At 33.3% G+C, this 19,162-nt stretch overlaps 1 protein-coding gene across 2 annotated transcripts in view; it reads right to left on the bottom strand.

The window, feature by feature from the left end:
- The window catches only part of USP15 (ubiquitin specific peptidase 15), a 152,517-nt gene that overhangs the window by 17,719 nt on the left and 115,636 nt on the right, over window positions 1-19,162 (bottom strand). For both annotated transcript variants that reach the window (XM_025402256.1, XM_025402257.1), the window contains 3 exons: window positions 6,476-6,649; window positions 4,344-4,502; window positions 4,039-4,263 (listed from right to left, as the gene is read on the bottom strand). In XM_025402256.1, the coding sequence (XP_025258041.1) occupies window positions 4,039-4,263; window positions 4,344-4,502; window positions 6,476-6,649 (558 nt within the window). The remainder of the gene's footprint in view (window positions 1-4,038; window positions 4,264-4,343; window positions 4,503-6,475; window positions 6,650-19,162) is intronic.

Below are 19,162 nucleotides of genomic sequence, written 5' to 3'. Positions count from 1 at the left end.
AGACTAGCCTGGACAACATGGCAAAACCCCGTTGCTACAAAAATACAAAAAATTAGCTGGGCATGGAGGCGCACACCTGTAGTCCCAGCTACTTAAGAGTCTGAGGTGGGAGAATCCCTTGAGCCCAGGAGGCAGAGGTTGCAGTGAGCGAGAGCTGAGATCACACCGTACTGCACTCCAACTTGGGTGACAGAGCAAGACCCCGCCTCAAAAACAAACAAACAAAAAAACAAAAAAACTTCACCATTCTTTAGGCTTCCTATTTCACTACTGCTCCCTTAATATCAGCAGAATACCTATTTTACCTCAAAAACAGAAGCTACTGGGTGGGAAAATCTCCAACTTCCTGTTCTCCTACTAACTTCTTTGAATACATATAGGTACTTTTTTGTCTCTTGCAACACATGGGAAGACAGGTGTCTCTTTTCTTATTCAAGGCTAACCCTAGCATCTATGCTCTAAATCCCATGCTCTTCTGCTTTCTCTGGGACCTAAACCCAGCAATTATTCTTTCTTCCATTTTATCTTGACTCTTGCATAAGCACTGGAATATAAAGTCTCTCAAAAAACAAGCGTCCCTCATTGCTTTCCCTCTAATTATCTCCCCTTTTCCTCTATTTTATAAATAACTTTATTAATGGTATCTATATTATAATTTCCTTATCACATTTACTTCTCAACCCTCTTGCTGGCTTGTCTTCACCTCTTTATTTAACTTGTTTCCAAGGTTGCCAATACTGTTTACAACTTATCAGTCTTTATTTTATTGACCTCTTTGTAATATGACTGCTGACCACTTTCTCCTTAAGAAATTCCCTTTCCTTATAACACGACTACTTCTTAATTCTTTTCTATTGCTATGATCATATTCTCCTTTTGAAGTTCTCCTATAGTGTTCTTTAGAGTTTTGTCTTTAGCCTTCTTCTCAATTTTATATGCTCTCCCTGGATGAGGTGACAGTATCTCCTGATTTGCTTTGGCCAGTCCTGGATTAGCCTGATATCCTAGTATAATTATTAATGACAGTCCCTTCTATTTTCAAAAGAGTTCTTGTTTAGATGATAAATCACAGGGTCACCTTAGCCTTAAGTAATCTCATTCTTCTAAAACACTGACTATCATTTTCATAGAGCTCATTGCCCAATTTACATCTAAAGCAGTCTCTCTCCTTTGGTCTAGATGCACAAATTCAATGCCTACTGGATATCTCTACCTAAGTGTTCTCATGCATCTATAAGTCAGCATGTCCAATGCTAAACACAGGATTGGGTCATGTTAGGCCACCATGCTCAATACGAAAATCGATTCCTTCTTCAACTTGTTCTTCCTATATATTCCACTAAAACAGCACTGCTGTCTCCTCTTTTCCCGTCAAGTAAACTTGGCATCATCTTTGAATATACTCATACATTTTCACTTCCCACATTCAACTGGTTCTTCAAACTGCCATCCTGACACTCATTTTCTGAGCTGAAGCGTTTGTCATTTGTCTGTCGTCTGATCACTAAAAGCTTCTTATCTGGTCTTAGTGCTAAGCCTTTTCTAACCAATCTCTGTGCTAGCCAGAATCATCTTTCTCAAACACAATTCTGGCCATATAATATCTATACTTAATAGTCTTTAATGGCTTCCCTAGTTTTTAGGATGAAGTTCAAACTTCTTATACTGGCATCAAAGTTCTTTGTGATCTAGCTCCTGCTTGCCATACTTGTAGACTACAGAAGTGGGCCATGTCCTCTTTTGCCATAAGTTCTTTCTACATGCCATTATCTTGGCCTATAATGCTTTTATTTCTAGTTTTCCCCTGCTTATAACCTAATTGTCCTTCAGAATTCATCACAGGCCTCATAACTAGTTTGGGTAGGTTACTCTTTCTGTGTTTTCTTGCAGCACCCTGTCAGAGCAATTTTCACACTGTTTGACAAGCTTCTTGAAGAACAAGGACTAGAAACACCATTATATTTCTAGCACCTTGCACAGCATGAGAGCCCAAGACATAATACATATTCAATATTTTTCCTAATAAGCTTCCATGACCTAAATCAACTTCAGTGATGGGAAAACTCAACAAATAGGCAAACTCAGCTAATTTCACTTTCCTCACGAACTGGTTAAAGCAAGTGATTATTTTGTATTTGAGTTGGTACTGCCTCTAAATGGAAAAAAGAAAAAAAAAAAACACAAAACACAAAAACAACCGAATTTCTCTGTGCTAACCATGGCTCTAACTTCCACAAATTTATATCATTGGTCACCAAATGAGAAAAGTGGTAAGACAATGAAATTCACATTGCTGGAAAAATAATTTCGAGCCCACTTTATGGAAGAGTACTTATCATATACCTTATGGACTAATGTGTAAATTAATGCAATTTGCCACTATTATGATATAGATTACTTATATTATTGGCATGGGAGAATATTATCTCTAACAAATGTGCTGTAGAGGAATAAAATATCTACATTTTTTTTTTGTTGCAGTAAATTTATACTCATTATTCTATGCTCTCTTGCTCCATTACACTCATTGGTGTATATTTGCAAAGTCACAAACTAGAGAGGTAAGGATGTGGTTTGGCACTGTTATAGTTTCTCACCATTGAAAAGAATGTTAACAATCTTGTACTTAAAAAAGAGTGAATAAGTAAAATACCTAAAGGACATAACTTTAAAAATGTGAACACATATTCCCCAGGCCAAAAGTAAAAGCAGGTCTTTATTGGCTCTGGTCACAGATAAGGGATAGTACTTAGCACTCCCCAGTGAAATACTGATGAGGGCATTGTGTTCAATGAGTTCATAAAGAAAACATAAAGCAGCAGAAAAACAAATAGCTTAAATTTGCATAACTGAGTACATACCTAGTATCTACTAGACTTTAATTACTTTGAATAAAAGGACTGTGTTTTTATGAACACTACATACACTCTGCCTTTGTTGACAGTAAACCCAAATACATCCCTGAATGGTAAGATCATAATTTTGTTCAAAGTATAGCTTTCATATAGACATCATGACTATTACGAACTAACAAACCGAGCTATTTGGCTACAAATTTACAGAAAACAATCTTCTAAAGCAGGAATCGTATCTGGTTTGTTTAGTGAAACAGCTTTATACTTAGTAGGTGCATAGTTAAGTATCTTGATGAATAAAATATTTGAATACTTCTTGTGCATTAATATCTACAAGCCACAAAAGTTGGAAATACAAAGGTTTACAAGGTCCCTGTCTTCAAAGAACTTGTAGTCTAAGGAGAAAATATGAAAGTAAGCCAAAAGTTATAATAAAATTAGTTAAGTGTTAGAATTTAGGGAAAGAGAGGTAGAAAAAGAAGTTACTTTCACTGGGATGGGTCAAGTGTCAGAAGAGGATTATACAATAACTAAGGGAGAAAAGACAGTGCTTTACCCAAAAAATATAAATAATGCAATTATAAAAATAGGTAATGGAATCAGGCAGACAATCTGACAGTAAGACTTACCACAGGACTTTTGCACAGAATAAGTAATATGTGATACTTCAAAGTATTAAAAATTAGAGAACATTACTGAACGAAATATTTTCAGTCTAACTTCTACTTTAAGTTCCTAAAATGCCTAAAAATTACAAGTATTTAAATACACTATTATCACGTTATGAATTAAAATGTACAGTATTAGCTTTACTTCCAATAGCCACTAGTAAAAAAATTACAATTAACACGAAACTTGAAGTTTAAAAAATATAAAAAATGTTAATCTTCATAAGGTAATATTCACCCAACATCATAAAAACAAACCTCTCATCTTTCTTTCATGAGAAAAAGCCTTTTGAGAATTTTTTATATGACACATGTTGCTCTTTCAAGATTGTAAAAAGTTACACTAATTTCCAAAGTATTCAGCTTATAAAATCTCTTATACAAATAAACATTATTGATTGGGCTTGATAATTCAACACTTAATTTTTATAATAAGGACTCAACACTAATTTTTTAATAAAAATAACAAATGCAAAAAAACCAAAAAAACAAACAAAAAAACCCCCATGATTTACCTGCATAGGTTTGGTAAGTGGATCCATTCTAACTAAGTAAACTTCCAAAGTGCGTTCTTTTTTCATGGGCAATGGAAGTGTCAAGTAACAAAAAGGATCAAATGTTACTGAAATCTTAGCACACTCAGGACAAACTAAAGTTGATTTGAAAAGGCCATGAAATATATCTACTATGATAGAATCATTTCGTTTTAAATGGTTTTCCCAGGCTTCTTCGGCAACTACCTACAAGGATAACAGACACAAATTAGAAAGAGGTTATCACAAAATTATAACAATGGTGACAATAAGATCATGAAATTTACCTTATCTGGCCTTCCATCTGCATCTTTTAATTGTATATATGGTTTTTTCCTAATTCTATTCAAATCCTCATGTAATCCATCTAATAGGAAAGCTAATAGTTCTTGACAGTCTTGCTGCTGATATCCAGAGAACTGAGGTGCAAAACGTCCTACCTGTGTCTGTAAGAAATGCAGAACCATAAAATCAGTTCTAGGAACAGGATTGATTTTTAAAAATATGTACAATAGATTCTCATTATTCATGGATTCCACATTTGTGAATCTGCCTGCTTGCTAAAATTTATTTGTAACCCCAAAATCAATTCATGGTCATTTGGCAAAAAATTTGAGTCACCTGGTATGCGTGTTACCAGCTGGGGTTGAACAAGGTGATGCTTTGGCTTGTTGTTTCAGTTCTGAATCTATAAACAAGTGTCCTTTGTAGTTTATTTAGTGTTATTTTTTTCACATTTTTGTTCTTTTTGTTGTTAATTTCAGTATTTAAAATGGCCACTAAACGAAGTACTAACATGCCAGGCTAGTGTTCCTAAATGCAAGAAAGCTGTGATGTGCTTTATGGAGAAAAAGTATGTGTTAGATATGCTTCATTAAGACATGAGTTATAGTGCTGTTCGCTGTGAGTTCAGTGTTAAGGACTCACTCCTGTGAATAATAAAAATTGTATACATGAACAACAGGAATATATATGAATTATATTTTGTTTTGCATTCCTAGTAAGCACTCAACAAAGCTTATCTGGGACAAAATAGATCAACACATGTAATCCTTATATATAAAAATGTATTGATCTTTGGTCATAGATTTCATTGTCATTAATTGTTGTTTCACTATTTGTCAAAGGATTTTCCAGATGTTCTTAATTCTTAGCTTTAGGTATTCCTATTGCCTCCTCCTATAAATGTCTGGTAGGTAGATAGTAAGAGGCAGGTTCTCATCCTTGCTGTATTACCACATAAAGATAATTACGTATCTGAAAGCATTTTTAAGATAACTACTCTAGGCTTTCACTTAGTTTTTATGTGCAAAAGGAGGATGAGTCTTATAGAGATAACAGAAACATTAATGTTCATATTCAATTTTCCAAATCTTTGCATCACTATTTTTTTTTGGATGAGACTGAAAATAAATCTAATAGTACGAATCATCATGTGACAGAAAAAACTCACATAAATCAAGAACCTATTTACACATAATTTCAAGACAGAAAATCTATCAAAACAAAACCAATTAGAAAGATGGGAAAGAGCTGAGAGATGGTTTGTCTGGACTAGTATGTCCAAAGTTTAGAATGTTAAGGAAGACAAATACAGGGGTATTTTGATTTGCTGGTTGTTTTTTATTTTCTAAGAACTAGTATATAGCTAATAAAAAATGTTGTCTAGTAGATGTCCTATATCAATGCCATTTAAATTACTTGTATAAATAACAACTTAAAATTGCTTATTCTCTTTACAAGTTTAAAATTTCTCAAAGTTTCACCTATATAGTTAAGTAGGAATTTTTTTAACAACATAAAGCTAAATTTCAGCCATAAAGCTTAATTTCAGCTCAGTTCTTATTTGAACAATAAATACCTTGATAAGTAACAATTCACACATGTGAATAACCTTAAAAGTTTAAGAATCATATTGAAAGTACACTTAATTTTTAGTGCTTGGTTTGCAGACAATTTTCATTTTGATAATTTTTCAAATTCATGACTCTCAAAGTGAAATGGGTTCTTAAGAGTTCAGTAACATGCCCAAATTTAGTCTTTCACATTTGTATAGAATATTCACGTAGGTTTTCCAGAGATGTACTATATTCCAAAACAACTATACAAACGCTCATTGCTGTCTCCATAGTCATTCTTGTACCACACCAGTGTTTTGCAACTTTTTTTCATTATTCCCCTCATCCCAGATTCAGACGTAAAACAAAAACAAAAACAAAAACAAAACGGATAAAACTCTTCCATATCCCTCCCACCTAAATTTTATACCACAGATATATTATATATCTATTTATGTACTGTATTCCTTTGGAGGGCCACAAACCATTGTAATAGCTACTATTTTTCACTCCCCCTACCCCAAGAACCAACTTTTGTACCCTTGTAGGTGCCCTTGCTAAAATGCATTTATCACACTAACCTTAAAGGCTCTTGGGGTGACGTAGCTAAACTTTCCAGACCACATTTGCTTGATCAGTTCGGCATAAGATTTAGCTATTTCACCTCTCATTCCTAAGGGATTGTCAAAATTCAGTTCTTCTTGATACTTATCATTGAGGAAATACTCAGTAAGTGGAGGTGTGTTGCTCAAACACTGCAAAAAATAAAACATATTTTCAAGTAAAAGTAACCATACTTCATTTTTCTTAAAACACATTAAAATGAAGAGAGAAACAAATTGATTTGCTATAATACACAGAGAACATTTAAATGATGGTTCCTTGCACTAATAACTGGTCAAATAAATACTCAAATGATGTACTCAACTATTCATTTCCCAAATTTCAAAATAATTACTTATAATAAATAAAAATGCTAGTATCTGCTGCTGTAAAGTCTGCATTAATTTTAACCACAGCAAACTACCTGGTAACTGGGAGAGAAGCTCAGTTTTCTTTCCTTCTTTTACTTGATTGGTAGAAATTATGGATTGTCTACTCATCCCAGGCACCTGCAAATTAGCCTGAGTAGGTAAAAACTGAGATAGAGTGCAAGCAAGAAATTAACTTAATAGAGGTATTTACTGCTTCCATTGTCAATTATTTCTCATGAAAGAGCAGCCTTTAAACCTTCCTTTTGGTCAACCATTTTTAGAAGAGACAGTACAGATTACTTGAGCCTGAGAAAATAAACTTCAGTATGTGAACTCTGGTAAGTGTGTTCTCACTTCCAGCTCTTCTTTAATGTCATAAACAATGCAATTTTCCTTTATGGATAATAAAAACTATAAACAAGTTAATTGTCTCTTTCCAATTCTGAATTAAATAATTTCATATTTAATATAAAACAGATGGCAGAAGTATAATTTTTCCACATTTTATCTCAAGTTGGAATAATTTTAAGGTGACGATCCATATCATTTGACCTCAATACAAACCCAGTATTATCTTGTCTATAATATGCAATGACTAACACAGACATGTGGTCACATAAGTAAATTTTTTTTTGCTGTAGGAAGATATTTGTGTTGGAATTAAGTGGCAAGGTGCTGCAAGGAAGCTAGCTGCTTGCATGGAAAATAGTAGAAACTCACTTTTATGAGAGCCTGGGTTCACATTAATGGAAATCGAAGTTTTTTGAAGCTTGCTTATAGTCATCTGTATTAAGTTAGATAGGTTTGGTAGGTATGAAAAGTTCAGTCTGTTGAATTCATACAGATAACTTGTATGCCATAAACTATGACTATATACTATGCATTGTTTAGCTAAAATTTCAAAATATGCAGTCAATGTTTACTTAGTTTTTAAAAATAATTATGGTACTCAATTTTGTGGTTTCAATTATAAATCAACATGTTTACTGAAGTAGCCAATAATATCTATTTAGAAACTTTCTATATAATAAAAATAATAATGTTTATTATAAATTGCTAGCCTGGCCCCTACTTCAAGGCAAAAGGGAGAACTGGTTATATCATGGAATTTACGATTATATTATTCTTAGGCAATTAAAATAATAAAAACAGCTAAAACGTTTGGAGTGAGCTATATAGGCCTTTAGAGTCATATACATATTTTCAGCAGTAGAACTTTTTAACATATGTGAGCAAGAGAAACAGAGGTATGCTACAGTGTAGGAGGCAATTAAGAGAAAGGATGCTTCCCTAACTTTCTACCTCTTAGATCTCAACCTATCTCATAATCTTATACTCCTTTTGAGTTTCAGTTTCTTTTCTTCTTTTGTAGTATATGTCCTTTTAATTATAAACCCAGCACTAGAGGGAGGTCCAGGCAATTTAGAATGGTAAATGCCATCACTTAGTATCATCTGATTTAGTACAAAATATGATCAACATTAAATAGTCAGACAAAAGAGAGGTCAGACAGGAATTTCCAACAATTATCAATAGTTTTCCACTTCTTATATTTGATCAGCTCAGGGTTATGCTAAGAATATAACATTCCATTATTGTCTGTTAACGCAATTATATAAAGAACCTAATTTACAAATATCTCAAAAGAACCAAGTTGCGCAAACCTGAGTAATTCTTAAACTTTGTTATTACTGAATTATTCACACATACTCTTATCCTGGAAAGAGCTTACAGGTATAACTCAACATTTTTTAGCTTTCCAATAGTATCCAGAGTGATCTCCCTAAAATGTACATCTCATCATGTTGCTTCCTTGCTGTAAATCCTTTTATGGCTCTCCCTGCTTACAGACTGGAAGCCCAGATTCTTAGAAGGGTCTGTCTTTTGCTCATCTATGTAGCCTCATCCTTTGTCAATACCCTTTTCTTTTCAACTCTTCCAGTTTTATTTAATTAGTCATTCCTCCACATGTTCTCTCACTCTGAAAGTTTGCAACATTACTCCATCTACTTGGAAATGTACTTTTTTTTTGGCCTTACTAACTTCTATAAATCCATCAAGATTCTAGTATCCTATCTGGGAAGCCTCCCTTAGATTTCCTTATAGTGTTTTCTCCTGTATGTTTCCTTAATGTTTACTACTTACTTTTATTATAGCACTTATCTGATAATATACTGTAACTTTAATTTTTAGTTTGTTTTGCCAAATGAACTGAGACCTCCATGAAAGGAGGTACCAGGGTATTCTTATTTATATTGCCAGCACTGAGCACTATGTCACCTGTCACTGAGCATGTTCACAATAAATGTATGCTTACTAAAAATATCTTTGCCTGTACTTACTAATGCATTTATCCTCTTGATTTTTACTCTTTTCCTTCAATGTTTGGCATAGAGAGGTCAATAAATTTTTGTTGAATGAAATACTATTAAATGGAGGAAAAATATATTTGTAAAGAATAATCTCAAATCGATATCTTCAAGCACTTCTACCTAAATGCTAAACCGTAAGAAGGGCAGTACCTATTACAAATCTTTCTGCCCCTTTGTCTGATTTTTCATTGAATCCACTATCTGCTTTGTAAATGATCCTCTGCTTTGATTTTTAAAAACTCCTTGAAACAGAGACCAGCATTTATTTTCACAGTGATACATGCTGGTTTCAAACTGATTATAATTCAATGTTAACAAATAACAACAAAATACAAATCATTTTAATGATAATTTGCCTGTGTTATCTGTGAGGATATCATAACCAATATTTAAATGTAAGCTATTTAGTCCTAAATGGGCCCAAATAAACATTCTATTTGTTGAACATATATTCTAACAAGCGACACTTCCTAACAATTTGTATAAACACATATAAATACATAAATTCAATAGTCAATATAACTGTTCTACTAATACCCAAATCATATTAGTTTAAAAACTAAGATGATGTCTGATGTTTCTCCCTCATAAAAATACCATCCTTTTCACCCTCATCTTGAAAATATCATTAGGAATCAATAGGTTCACTTTATTTTTTGTTTTGAGACGGAGTCTCACTCTGTCACCTAGGCTGGAGTGCAGTGTCACAGTCTTGGCTCACTGTAACCTCCACCTCCCGAGCTCAAGCAATTCTCCAGCCTGAGCCTCCCCAGTAGCTGGGATTATAGGCGCCCACAACCGCACCTGGCTAATTTTTGTATTTTTTGTAGAGACGGGGTTTCGCCATGTTGGCCAGGTTGGTCTCGAACTCCTGACAAAAGGTGATCTGCCCGTCTTGGCTTCCCAAAGTTCTGGGATTACAGTTGTGAGCCACTGCACCAGACCATGAGTCAATATGTTCTTAAAATAGTATACAGACCAGTTAAAATATTAAAAGTTCTCATAATTTTTGGTAAATTTCAAGGCATAAATGGAAAAAAAAAATCAAACAATTAAAAATATTGCCATGTCCCATGTGATGTTGTATCAGTATTCAATGTCATCATTCTGGTAGAAAAAAGAAGCGGTTTCTTTTTTTTTTTTTTTGAGATGAAGTCTCACTCTGTTGTCCAGGCTAGAGTGCAGAGTGCAATGGCGTGATCTCAGCTCACTGCAACCTCCCAGGTTCAAGCAATTCTCCTGCCTCAGCCTCCCAAGTAGCTGGGATTACAGGCCTGTGCCACCATGCCTGGCTAATTTTTGTATTTTCAGTGGAGATGGGGTTTCACCATGTTGGCCAGGCTGGTCTTGAACTCCTGACCTCAAGTGATCCACCCACCTTGGCCTCTCAAAGTGCTGAGATTACAGGCGTGAGCCATCGCACCTGGCTGAAGCCAGTTTCTTAATGTTGGTCATAATGTAGTTTGATTAGTAATTACTTTATGCAATTCATTATTTAACATTTTCACATGAGGCTATCTTAGAACACGAACATTTTGGACAATTATAAGAACACTAGTTACTTGGACTGTCTGCAATTAAATACTATGTTTTAATGAACAGAGATAATTTTCAGTCAACAATAATTTATTGTACATTTAAAAATAACTAAAAGAGCATAATTGGATTGTTTGAAACATGAAGGAAGGATAAATGCTTGAGGTGATGGATACCTCATTTACCCTGATGTAATTATTATACACTGAATTCCTGTATCAAAATATCTCATGTACCCTCTAAATGTATGCAGCTACTATGTACCCATACAAATTTTTAAAAAATACATAAAATTAAAAATATATAATTTTATTAGGTCAGTAATGAAAATAATCAGTTCTGAGGTATCTATCGCGAAGATTCTTCTACTATAAAAAAACCATTTTCCTATCAGATGAGACTATCCCAAAACAATTCTTTTCTTAAAGATACATATGTTTTAAAAGTCTTCCATATGTAGGTAGCAAGAAAACTTCCCTTTTATCCTGTAAGACACTTTACTGAGTGATATATTATAATATGGACTAAAAATCAGATATGTGTTGTGCCTATGTGAGTATCTCTACTCTCAATGCTTCCTGGACTATTAAACAGGACAAAACTTCCTGCAACAGCCATGGTTGTTCTTAATAAAAACTGAGAATATATATGAATGTATTATGAAACACAAAAGAGATTATATAAACAGTATTAGTTAGTATGTTATTTTTGTGGCTACTTGTAAGTTTTGTGACATGTCTACCGGTTTCATGCCATTTGGACCTAAGCCCCTGTTAATTTATTGGAGTTCAATTGCCTGACATTGACAAATGCCAAAACTTCGGTGTTTCAGGAGAACTAGATCTCAAAATGTGTCACTAATATAATAAGGTCCAAATATGAGGCTATGTGACTGATCATAAGACATATTTTTTAAGCCACATTTTTGTTTATATCACAATGGTACCTGCAGTTGGTCTTAAAATTGGGTAGAACTGAAATATGTTAAAAATAAAGCAATACCCAGACTAAAGAAAAACACTTGGTACTAATAGTTCCAATTTTTAATGAAAAAGAGAAAAAGAAAAAAATTTATATTAACAAGTCAATGTACTTAATAACTAGGGTTAAATATTTTTATATTTAAATATTTTCAAATGCTCCTATGTAAGTTATTAGTACACAAAACTGACAACAGCATTTGAAAATTTAAGGATTAAAAAACTAAATTTCATATTTCACAAATACGAAAGTTTGGAGCTCACTAACCATGATGATAATGACTGGTTGGAAAGTTTAGGACATGAGCTATTATGAAGAGTTGATCCATGAGTAATAATTAAAAAACTAAATTTCATGTTTAATATATGGTAGACTTTTGGAATTCACTAACTATGATATAATGACTGTTGGAGAGTTCAGGACATGAGCTATGATGAAAAGCTGATCCATGAGGAATGGTAAGAATGGCTATTGTATGTGCAAGACAATTATTTAGTGAGAAGTGACTGCTAAGTGGTTTTGTGGTTTCGAACTGGCTTTGTGGTTCTCTACTTGTGCCTTCATATACATTTTCTATGGGAAACTGCAAGTAATAAGAGTACTCGAATTTGAATTAGGCATCTTAAAACATATTCCTTAGTTTAATGTATTGAGACTGCATGCACTCTTGCCTTTCTTAGAATATGCATCCCCTATAAGAAATTCCTATTTATTCTTAAACACTTACTTCAACATCTCTTCTAAATGTCATATCTTTCTCTGTGTATCAAGAACGAATATTCCTTTCTCTGGGCTAACTTGATACCTCGAACTCAATTACACTGCACTTGAGAGCAGAGTCTATGTCTTATCCACCCTTGCACCTCCGGGTCTATCACAGTATCGGGCACACTCAATAAGGTATGTGGAATGAACGGAAACTTGTACGATAGAAAGATTAGAAGTAGTCTTTAGAGACACTTAGAGCAGTGAGAAAAAACTTGACTAAAATGAGATCTGAATTGCAACCTGCTATAATTCGCATGCAGCCCAAAGTTCTCCATGTTCAAAAATAAAAGTCCAAATAATGCCTAAAAAGGTTTTCCTAATGAAGGAAAATAACCCTTATGACTTCCCCAACAACTATCAAGATAAATCCGTAAGTAAAAAGTATGCAAAAGAAATATGTTTGGAAATATATTTTTATGAAGATCATTTCCCCTGAATCTTCAACCTGGAAGCAGACATAAAAATTCTAAAAAATAATTATTCTAAATAATCAAATGTCTCATCCAATGGACACTCTGTGATATGGTTCAATATATTCAGGCCATTAATTACACCCTGAAGAATTATTTATAAAAATATTTGAATGGTTTATGCATTCTTTATTAAAGTATTAATTCTCTATTAAAAACTCTCTAGTTATAAATACCCTTCCTTAACCTAATATCCTAAAACTGAAATATTACGCAGAATGATTTTCTTTTGTTATGTAATTACTTGGAAAGATGCAATGCATTGCACGTAACTTTTCTTTGTATACACATGCACAAATTCTATTGCTCTTCCATTACTTTCAGAAAGTACTTCTACTAAGTATGTTCTGACTAATAAGCCTAATGTTTCTAGAGTCCTCTGAAAAAATATAACAGCTGCATGTCAGAGTCTCAATTTTGTATTTTGCTAAATTTCTACATCAGTTTTTTATAAATTGATGAAGTCAAATAATGTTCTATTATATAACCAAATCTCAAGTCTTCAGTCAACATATTTTAGGAAATGAATAATTAATAGCCATCCCAATAACTTGTAATGCATTTGGAATTTCCCCAGTACCTGGAAAATAGCCAAAGTAATCCCCTTCAAAAAGAGAAAGTTGTCTTTTGTAATGCTGAATATGAACCACTCCCTTTCTGTTCAGGTGCTCCAGAAGCCCAATTCTCAAGTGATCATGTATGCTCACTATTTTAGTAAACCGGTAACTAGAACAGGAAAGAAAACAAACTTAATTTTTGATTACCTAAAGCTTTTGAGTTGTGTAACTCATTCTATAACTGATCAAAATGTAATACCACTCACAACCCTTAAAAAAATGGCTATAGCTTCTAACTGACCAGTACTAAAAATAAAAGCCCAATCTAAATATAATAAGGGATTCATTCTTAGTTTGTTATGATTTAAAAAATAAAATAAAACCTGAAGTAATCCATGGTTAAAGTCATCTTGGAATACTCTCAAACAGTTTTTTTCTGGATTTTAAGGTTAGATGGAAAATAATTTTTAGATTTGCCATGTCAATTGTTTTCTAACTCATCATGACAATAGTATAAGCATTCTGAAAAGGTACTGTATGATTCCAAAGCAATCTACTAATATTGGGATATTGGCTCTAGTTCTGTAATGCTACACGAGTGGATAACATAGCAAAGTTTGAGGTAAACTTTTTCAATTAAAAACTACAAATATAGGCCTGTTTCTTCATCAAGTAGATTTTTAAAATGATACATTTTAAGTCACTTGATGTTCTTATTTTTGTTATATTTTTTCTAAGAAAGGTAAATCTCATTAAATTTGAGAGATCAATTCTGAAGATCACATATTTTGGGAAAGCAAATATAGCTACAGCTCTGTTTTACTTTATATCTCCATTTTTCTTCAACTTTAGAAAAAGAACAAACTTAGGCAAGTAAAATAGAAATGGATATAATTTTCCTCTATTTTTTTAAGACTTTTAACTGTTTTTTCCCCCCGTCAGTGAAAACAGAACTAGCATACTCTGCTTAAAATATTAAAATGTTAAATAAAATTAGTTTTACAAGCAAGGTTTTTGACCTGGACAAGGATGTTGTCCTAACACTTAAATATATATCATTAATCTGGTCCCTATGCTTAAGACATGAATAAAATTAAACTTCATTTAAAATCCCCACTGTTGTCCCTTCCTTCAAATTCTATGGTATTTCTTCTTCACATACTATTTGAATTCAATGAAGAATTATCAAAATTCTAGGAAGTACAAATACTGATACTGATGGGAAATATTTTGTTGGCTAGCAAACAAATGTCAATCCTTTTTTGCCCTCATCTACATAGCACCAAGGAAGGAGAATTCTAAGTTTGTCAAAAAGACTACCCTATTACTTGCAATGAGTAAATTCTGTAACTAGAGATGTCAATGTTAAAAAAGCCATGATTATATGAAGACCATTAATTTTCATATTGAAAGCCAAAAAAATATGGATAGAGGATTCACTTATGACACAGATAAAAGTGGAAGTCTCTGTGATAATTATTTCACCAGCAAAAAGGCTAGAAGATTAGGATAAGTTGTTTTTAAATAAGGTTTTGAAACTATTAATACTAGATTATGTCAGCAGTTGTCTGATTTCATTATTTTATTTTAGTAACAGGCTATTCATGAATTAAAAAAATATTTCATATATTCACTTTATGGGAAGTATGCTAAAACCAGAAGATTCTAATAACATTAAGAAATGTTGGTGTAAGTTACATTTATTTTAAAGAATGGAAGCTTAAATGGAAGAATTGAATGGAATTCAATTTTAATGTTAAGTTACATTATTTCCTACTCCATTAATAATTCAAAACTGGCTCACAATGAAATTTAAAAGAATTAACATTTTAGGCAAGCAAGACAGTCAAAGGATTTATGAAAAAATGGTTCTTTATAATAGTCAGTAAAGAAACAATTTTGAATAAATAAATATTAAGCATTGTATGATTTTACTAATTTAAGTCTTAGTTCTTCTGCAAAGGCATACAGGAAGGGACAACGGATTTTTTTTTTAAGTTTATTGATTTGTTACATTCTTTAAGAGAAATAATCAAGCCATTTTTGTAATAAAAAAACTTTAAATAATTGTTCAACAAATATTTATTAAGAGATCATTACTTTAAGAATCTCTGTAAGTATACCAATAATGTTCTAAAAGAATTTTTTTCCTATCATTCACTGTGAAATATTTCAAGGAACTATTTCCATGGTGGTGCTGATATGATCTGCCCGGCTGTGACTAACATGCCAGCTCAATTCAAGTGCTAGCCAATCGACTGCATTTGCAGGACCGTATATGGTCCAAGAGTTATTATACATATATAGGTAGTTCTCTGACCCTTCAGCTGCAAGAAATAAATATATATTACGTGCTATAATTCTTATTAAAATTACTATGCTCTTTGGGAGTTTAGATAGCTCAGGTCAAGTTCCAAATAATTCTGGTAAATAATCTTTTCTAATGCAGTGGTTTGCAAACCATGTGTGTGAAAGGACTAATTTTTAAATACTGAACACATTATTTTTATTAAAATATATCTTGATGTACATTTCACTAATTCTTGCAACAGCTCTGAAAAGCAAATTTAGTAAATGTTATCTCCTGTTTTAGAGCTGACGAAACTAAGTCTTGGAATGGATAAGTAACCTGCTTACTCACATACACAGAAGAAAAGGTGCAGAGCTCATATACAAACCCAAATATTTCAGCTCGAGCTATTTTTACCTCCTGGTGCTATTCCCAGTTTTCAAATGATTAGTTCCACAGCAAAATACACTTTCATCTAAATCTATATGGAAGATAATTTTCTATGTTTCTCAATGACCTAGAAGGCACTTCAGGTAGAAGCTTTATTTTAAGTGTAAAAGTGCAATAATTACATGGAAAGGACTAATTTTGAACTGCTAGAAAAATTAAATTAAAAACACCATACAAAAAACAAGTCTTGCTTTTCATTATTAAACTTGATTTAAAATTACCCTATCATATTGCTATAGAGATTTTTGATCACTTACAATTTCTGTGCTTATTTTATTGTTGACCAGAATTATCTTGTCCATAGACACATTGTAAGAAACACTGTTCTAATGTGCTTACGATTATCTGGCACTATACTAACACTGGGGATATAAAAGAGAACCAAAGATAACCTCTGCTTTCACAATTCTCACCACATAATACGTATTTGTCCATGAGAAATGGATAGAAGAAAGACGGAAAGTGTGAAAAAGGCAAGTAGGGAGGCAGTAACAGTATATACAAAGAGTTTTGAAACAATCAATTCTAAGAATTGAAAGTAGTTTTGGCTAAAGAGGTAGACAGAATCCAGTTTGAATTTTATCCTTCAGGTGACGGGGCACAGGTTTTAAACATACAGTAATCATATTTCCTTTATAAAACAATAAATTTGGAAGCAGTATATTCAACACATTTGAAGAGGACAAATGATGGAACAAAGATGACACAGATATATTTTGAGAGTTCACAAAAAAGATGCTTAAGAATTGAAATAATGTAATAGTAGGAGAGGAAAGGGCAAAATATGTGCTATATAAGAAGTAGAATGAACAGGACTTGGGGTAAGTCTTAAGTTTTTGACTTGGGTTACTGGGTTGTACCTATAAGAAAGTGTAGGAAATAAAACAATCAAGATTAGTGTAAGTAGGCATCTTGAGTTTAAGTTACATGTAGTTTAACTTGGCAGGAATGTCCATTTAACAGTTACACATTGGAGGGAAATTCAAAGACAGAATTATGCATGAGACAAATTTTGGATGTTAGTATAAAAATGGATGTCAAATTCTCAAAGGTAAGGGGGGTACAAGGAACTTAGCAAACAGGAGGTCCAGGGTGACCTAATCAAAAGCAATTTCTATAGGGTGGTGTGATGATAACAGTATTTGATATTTTTATATGTTTACATGTGCCAAGCACTTCCCAAGCGCTTTATCTTCATTTTACAGATGAAGAAACTACGAAGTTTCTTATCCAAGGTCACACAGCTTGTAAGTGGCAGAATTAGGATTTGAATACAGGCAGTCTAGTTCCAAAATCCATGCTTTGACCTACCATGCTAAGCAGCTGACAGGCTGTGGTGAGATAAGGACTAGTGAATGGGAGATGGGAAAGTAGGGGGAAAGCACAGATCATCCTTTTCAAGGTCATGGGTCTCCCTTACTCTACTTCCCATCTGAAAGAAATGCTTGACTATGTATATATGCTGAAAGGAAGAAAGACAGTGAAGGTGAGGTTAATAGTATAAAACAAGGCCAGGCGCAGTGGCTCATGCCTGTAATCGCAGCACTCTGGGAGGCCGGGGTGGGCGGATCATGAGGTCAAGAGCTCGAGACCATCCTGGCTAACATGGTGAAGCCCTGTCTCTACTAAAAATACAAAAATTAGCTGATGTGGTGGTGCATGCCTGTGGTCCCAGCTACTCGGCAGGCTAAAGTAGGAGAATTGCTTGAACCCAGGAGGCAGAGGTTGCAGTGAGCCGAGATCGCACTACTGCACTCCAGCCGGCGATACAGCGAGACTCTGTCTTAAAAAAAAACAAACAAAAAAATAAGTATAAAACAAAGGAAACAAGGGAACAGGTCTCAGAGATGGGAACAGGTCTCAGAGATGGTAACAGAGGCTCCAGGTATCATCATGAGGACAGACATATTTTTGGTATGTTATTATACAATGAGACTACTGTAAGTATAAAAGGAAACTAAATGTACATATTCTACTATTAATATTAAGGATTTCCTTATTAAAAAAGTAACATTTTGGTCACAAATTTGTTTCATTTTAAAAACACTTATTAGAAGTCTTTTCCTGACAAAGTACAGAAAACAGCATTTAGAAAAGCCCTAGAAATTATTCATAATGCCTCAATTATGTAACAAATGTAGTATATAACAGAAGCAGCATTATGTGATATACACCAAATCTGGTATATAATTGAGGCATTAAGAATAAGCATTATATATTGCTCAAGATACTTTAGGTACTCCTCTTTTTAGAGCTGGCACATGTGTGAAAAAGCATCAGTAGTTGGCATATGAAAAAATAAAATAAAATAAATCAGGTAGCAGAAAAAAAAGGAAAAAAAACCAGTTGGTATATAAAGGATTTCAACATTTTTTATTGAGTGTGTCAACAACGTGTTTTTGTTGTGGTAAAACAGATTTCTGATACGGGAATTTCTGAGGTGAAAAAATGTAGAAACTAGCATGAGCTATGTTTTAATCTGCATCTCTGGTAATTGTCTATTTTATGACCAAATGAACCAAAGTCATAATGGACAGTAATATGCTCTAATAAATGAAATAAAAATGTGACTCAAATTTCACCTTCCTGATAAAGCCTCACTTATGTCCCAATGACTCAAAGAAAGAACTTTGCTTCTATGACATTTTGCTGATCACGTTTTCTATTCTATAACATATTATATTTTATTTATATGTCTTCCTCATTCACTAAACCATGAACTTCTAGAGGACAAGTACTGTCTTTTAAAATTGTGTATACCAAGGTCTAGAATGATGCGTGGCACATAGTAGAAACTCAGTGGATGCTCGTTGAGTCAGCTAAATAAATTAGCTACTAAAAACATGGAAAGGAACAACCAGTACCAGCAC

This window comes from Theropithecus gelada, chromosome 11, assembly GCF_003255815.1.
Source record: "Theropithecus gelada isolate Dixy chromosome 11, Tgel_1.0, whole genome shotgun sequence".
Lineage (NCBI taxonomy): Eukaryota > Metazoa > Chordata > Mammalia > Primates > Cercopithecidae > Theropithecus > Theropithecus gelada.
Note: the sequence above shows the minus strand (reverse complement) of the source record. Positions and strands in the feature narration are given on the sequence as shown.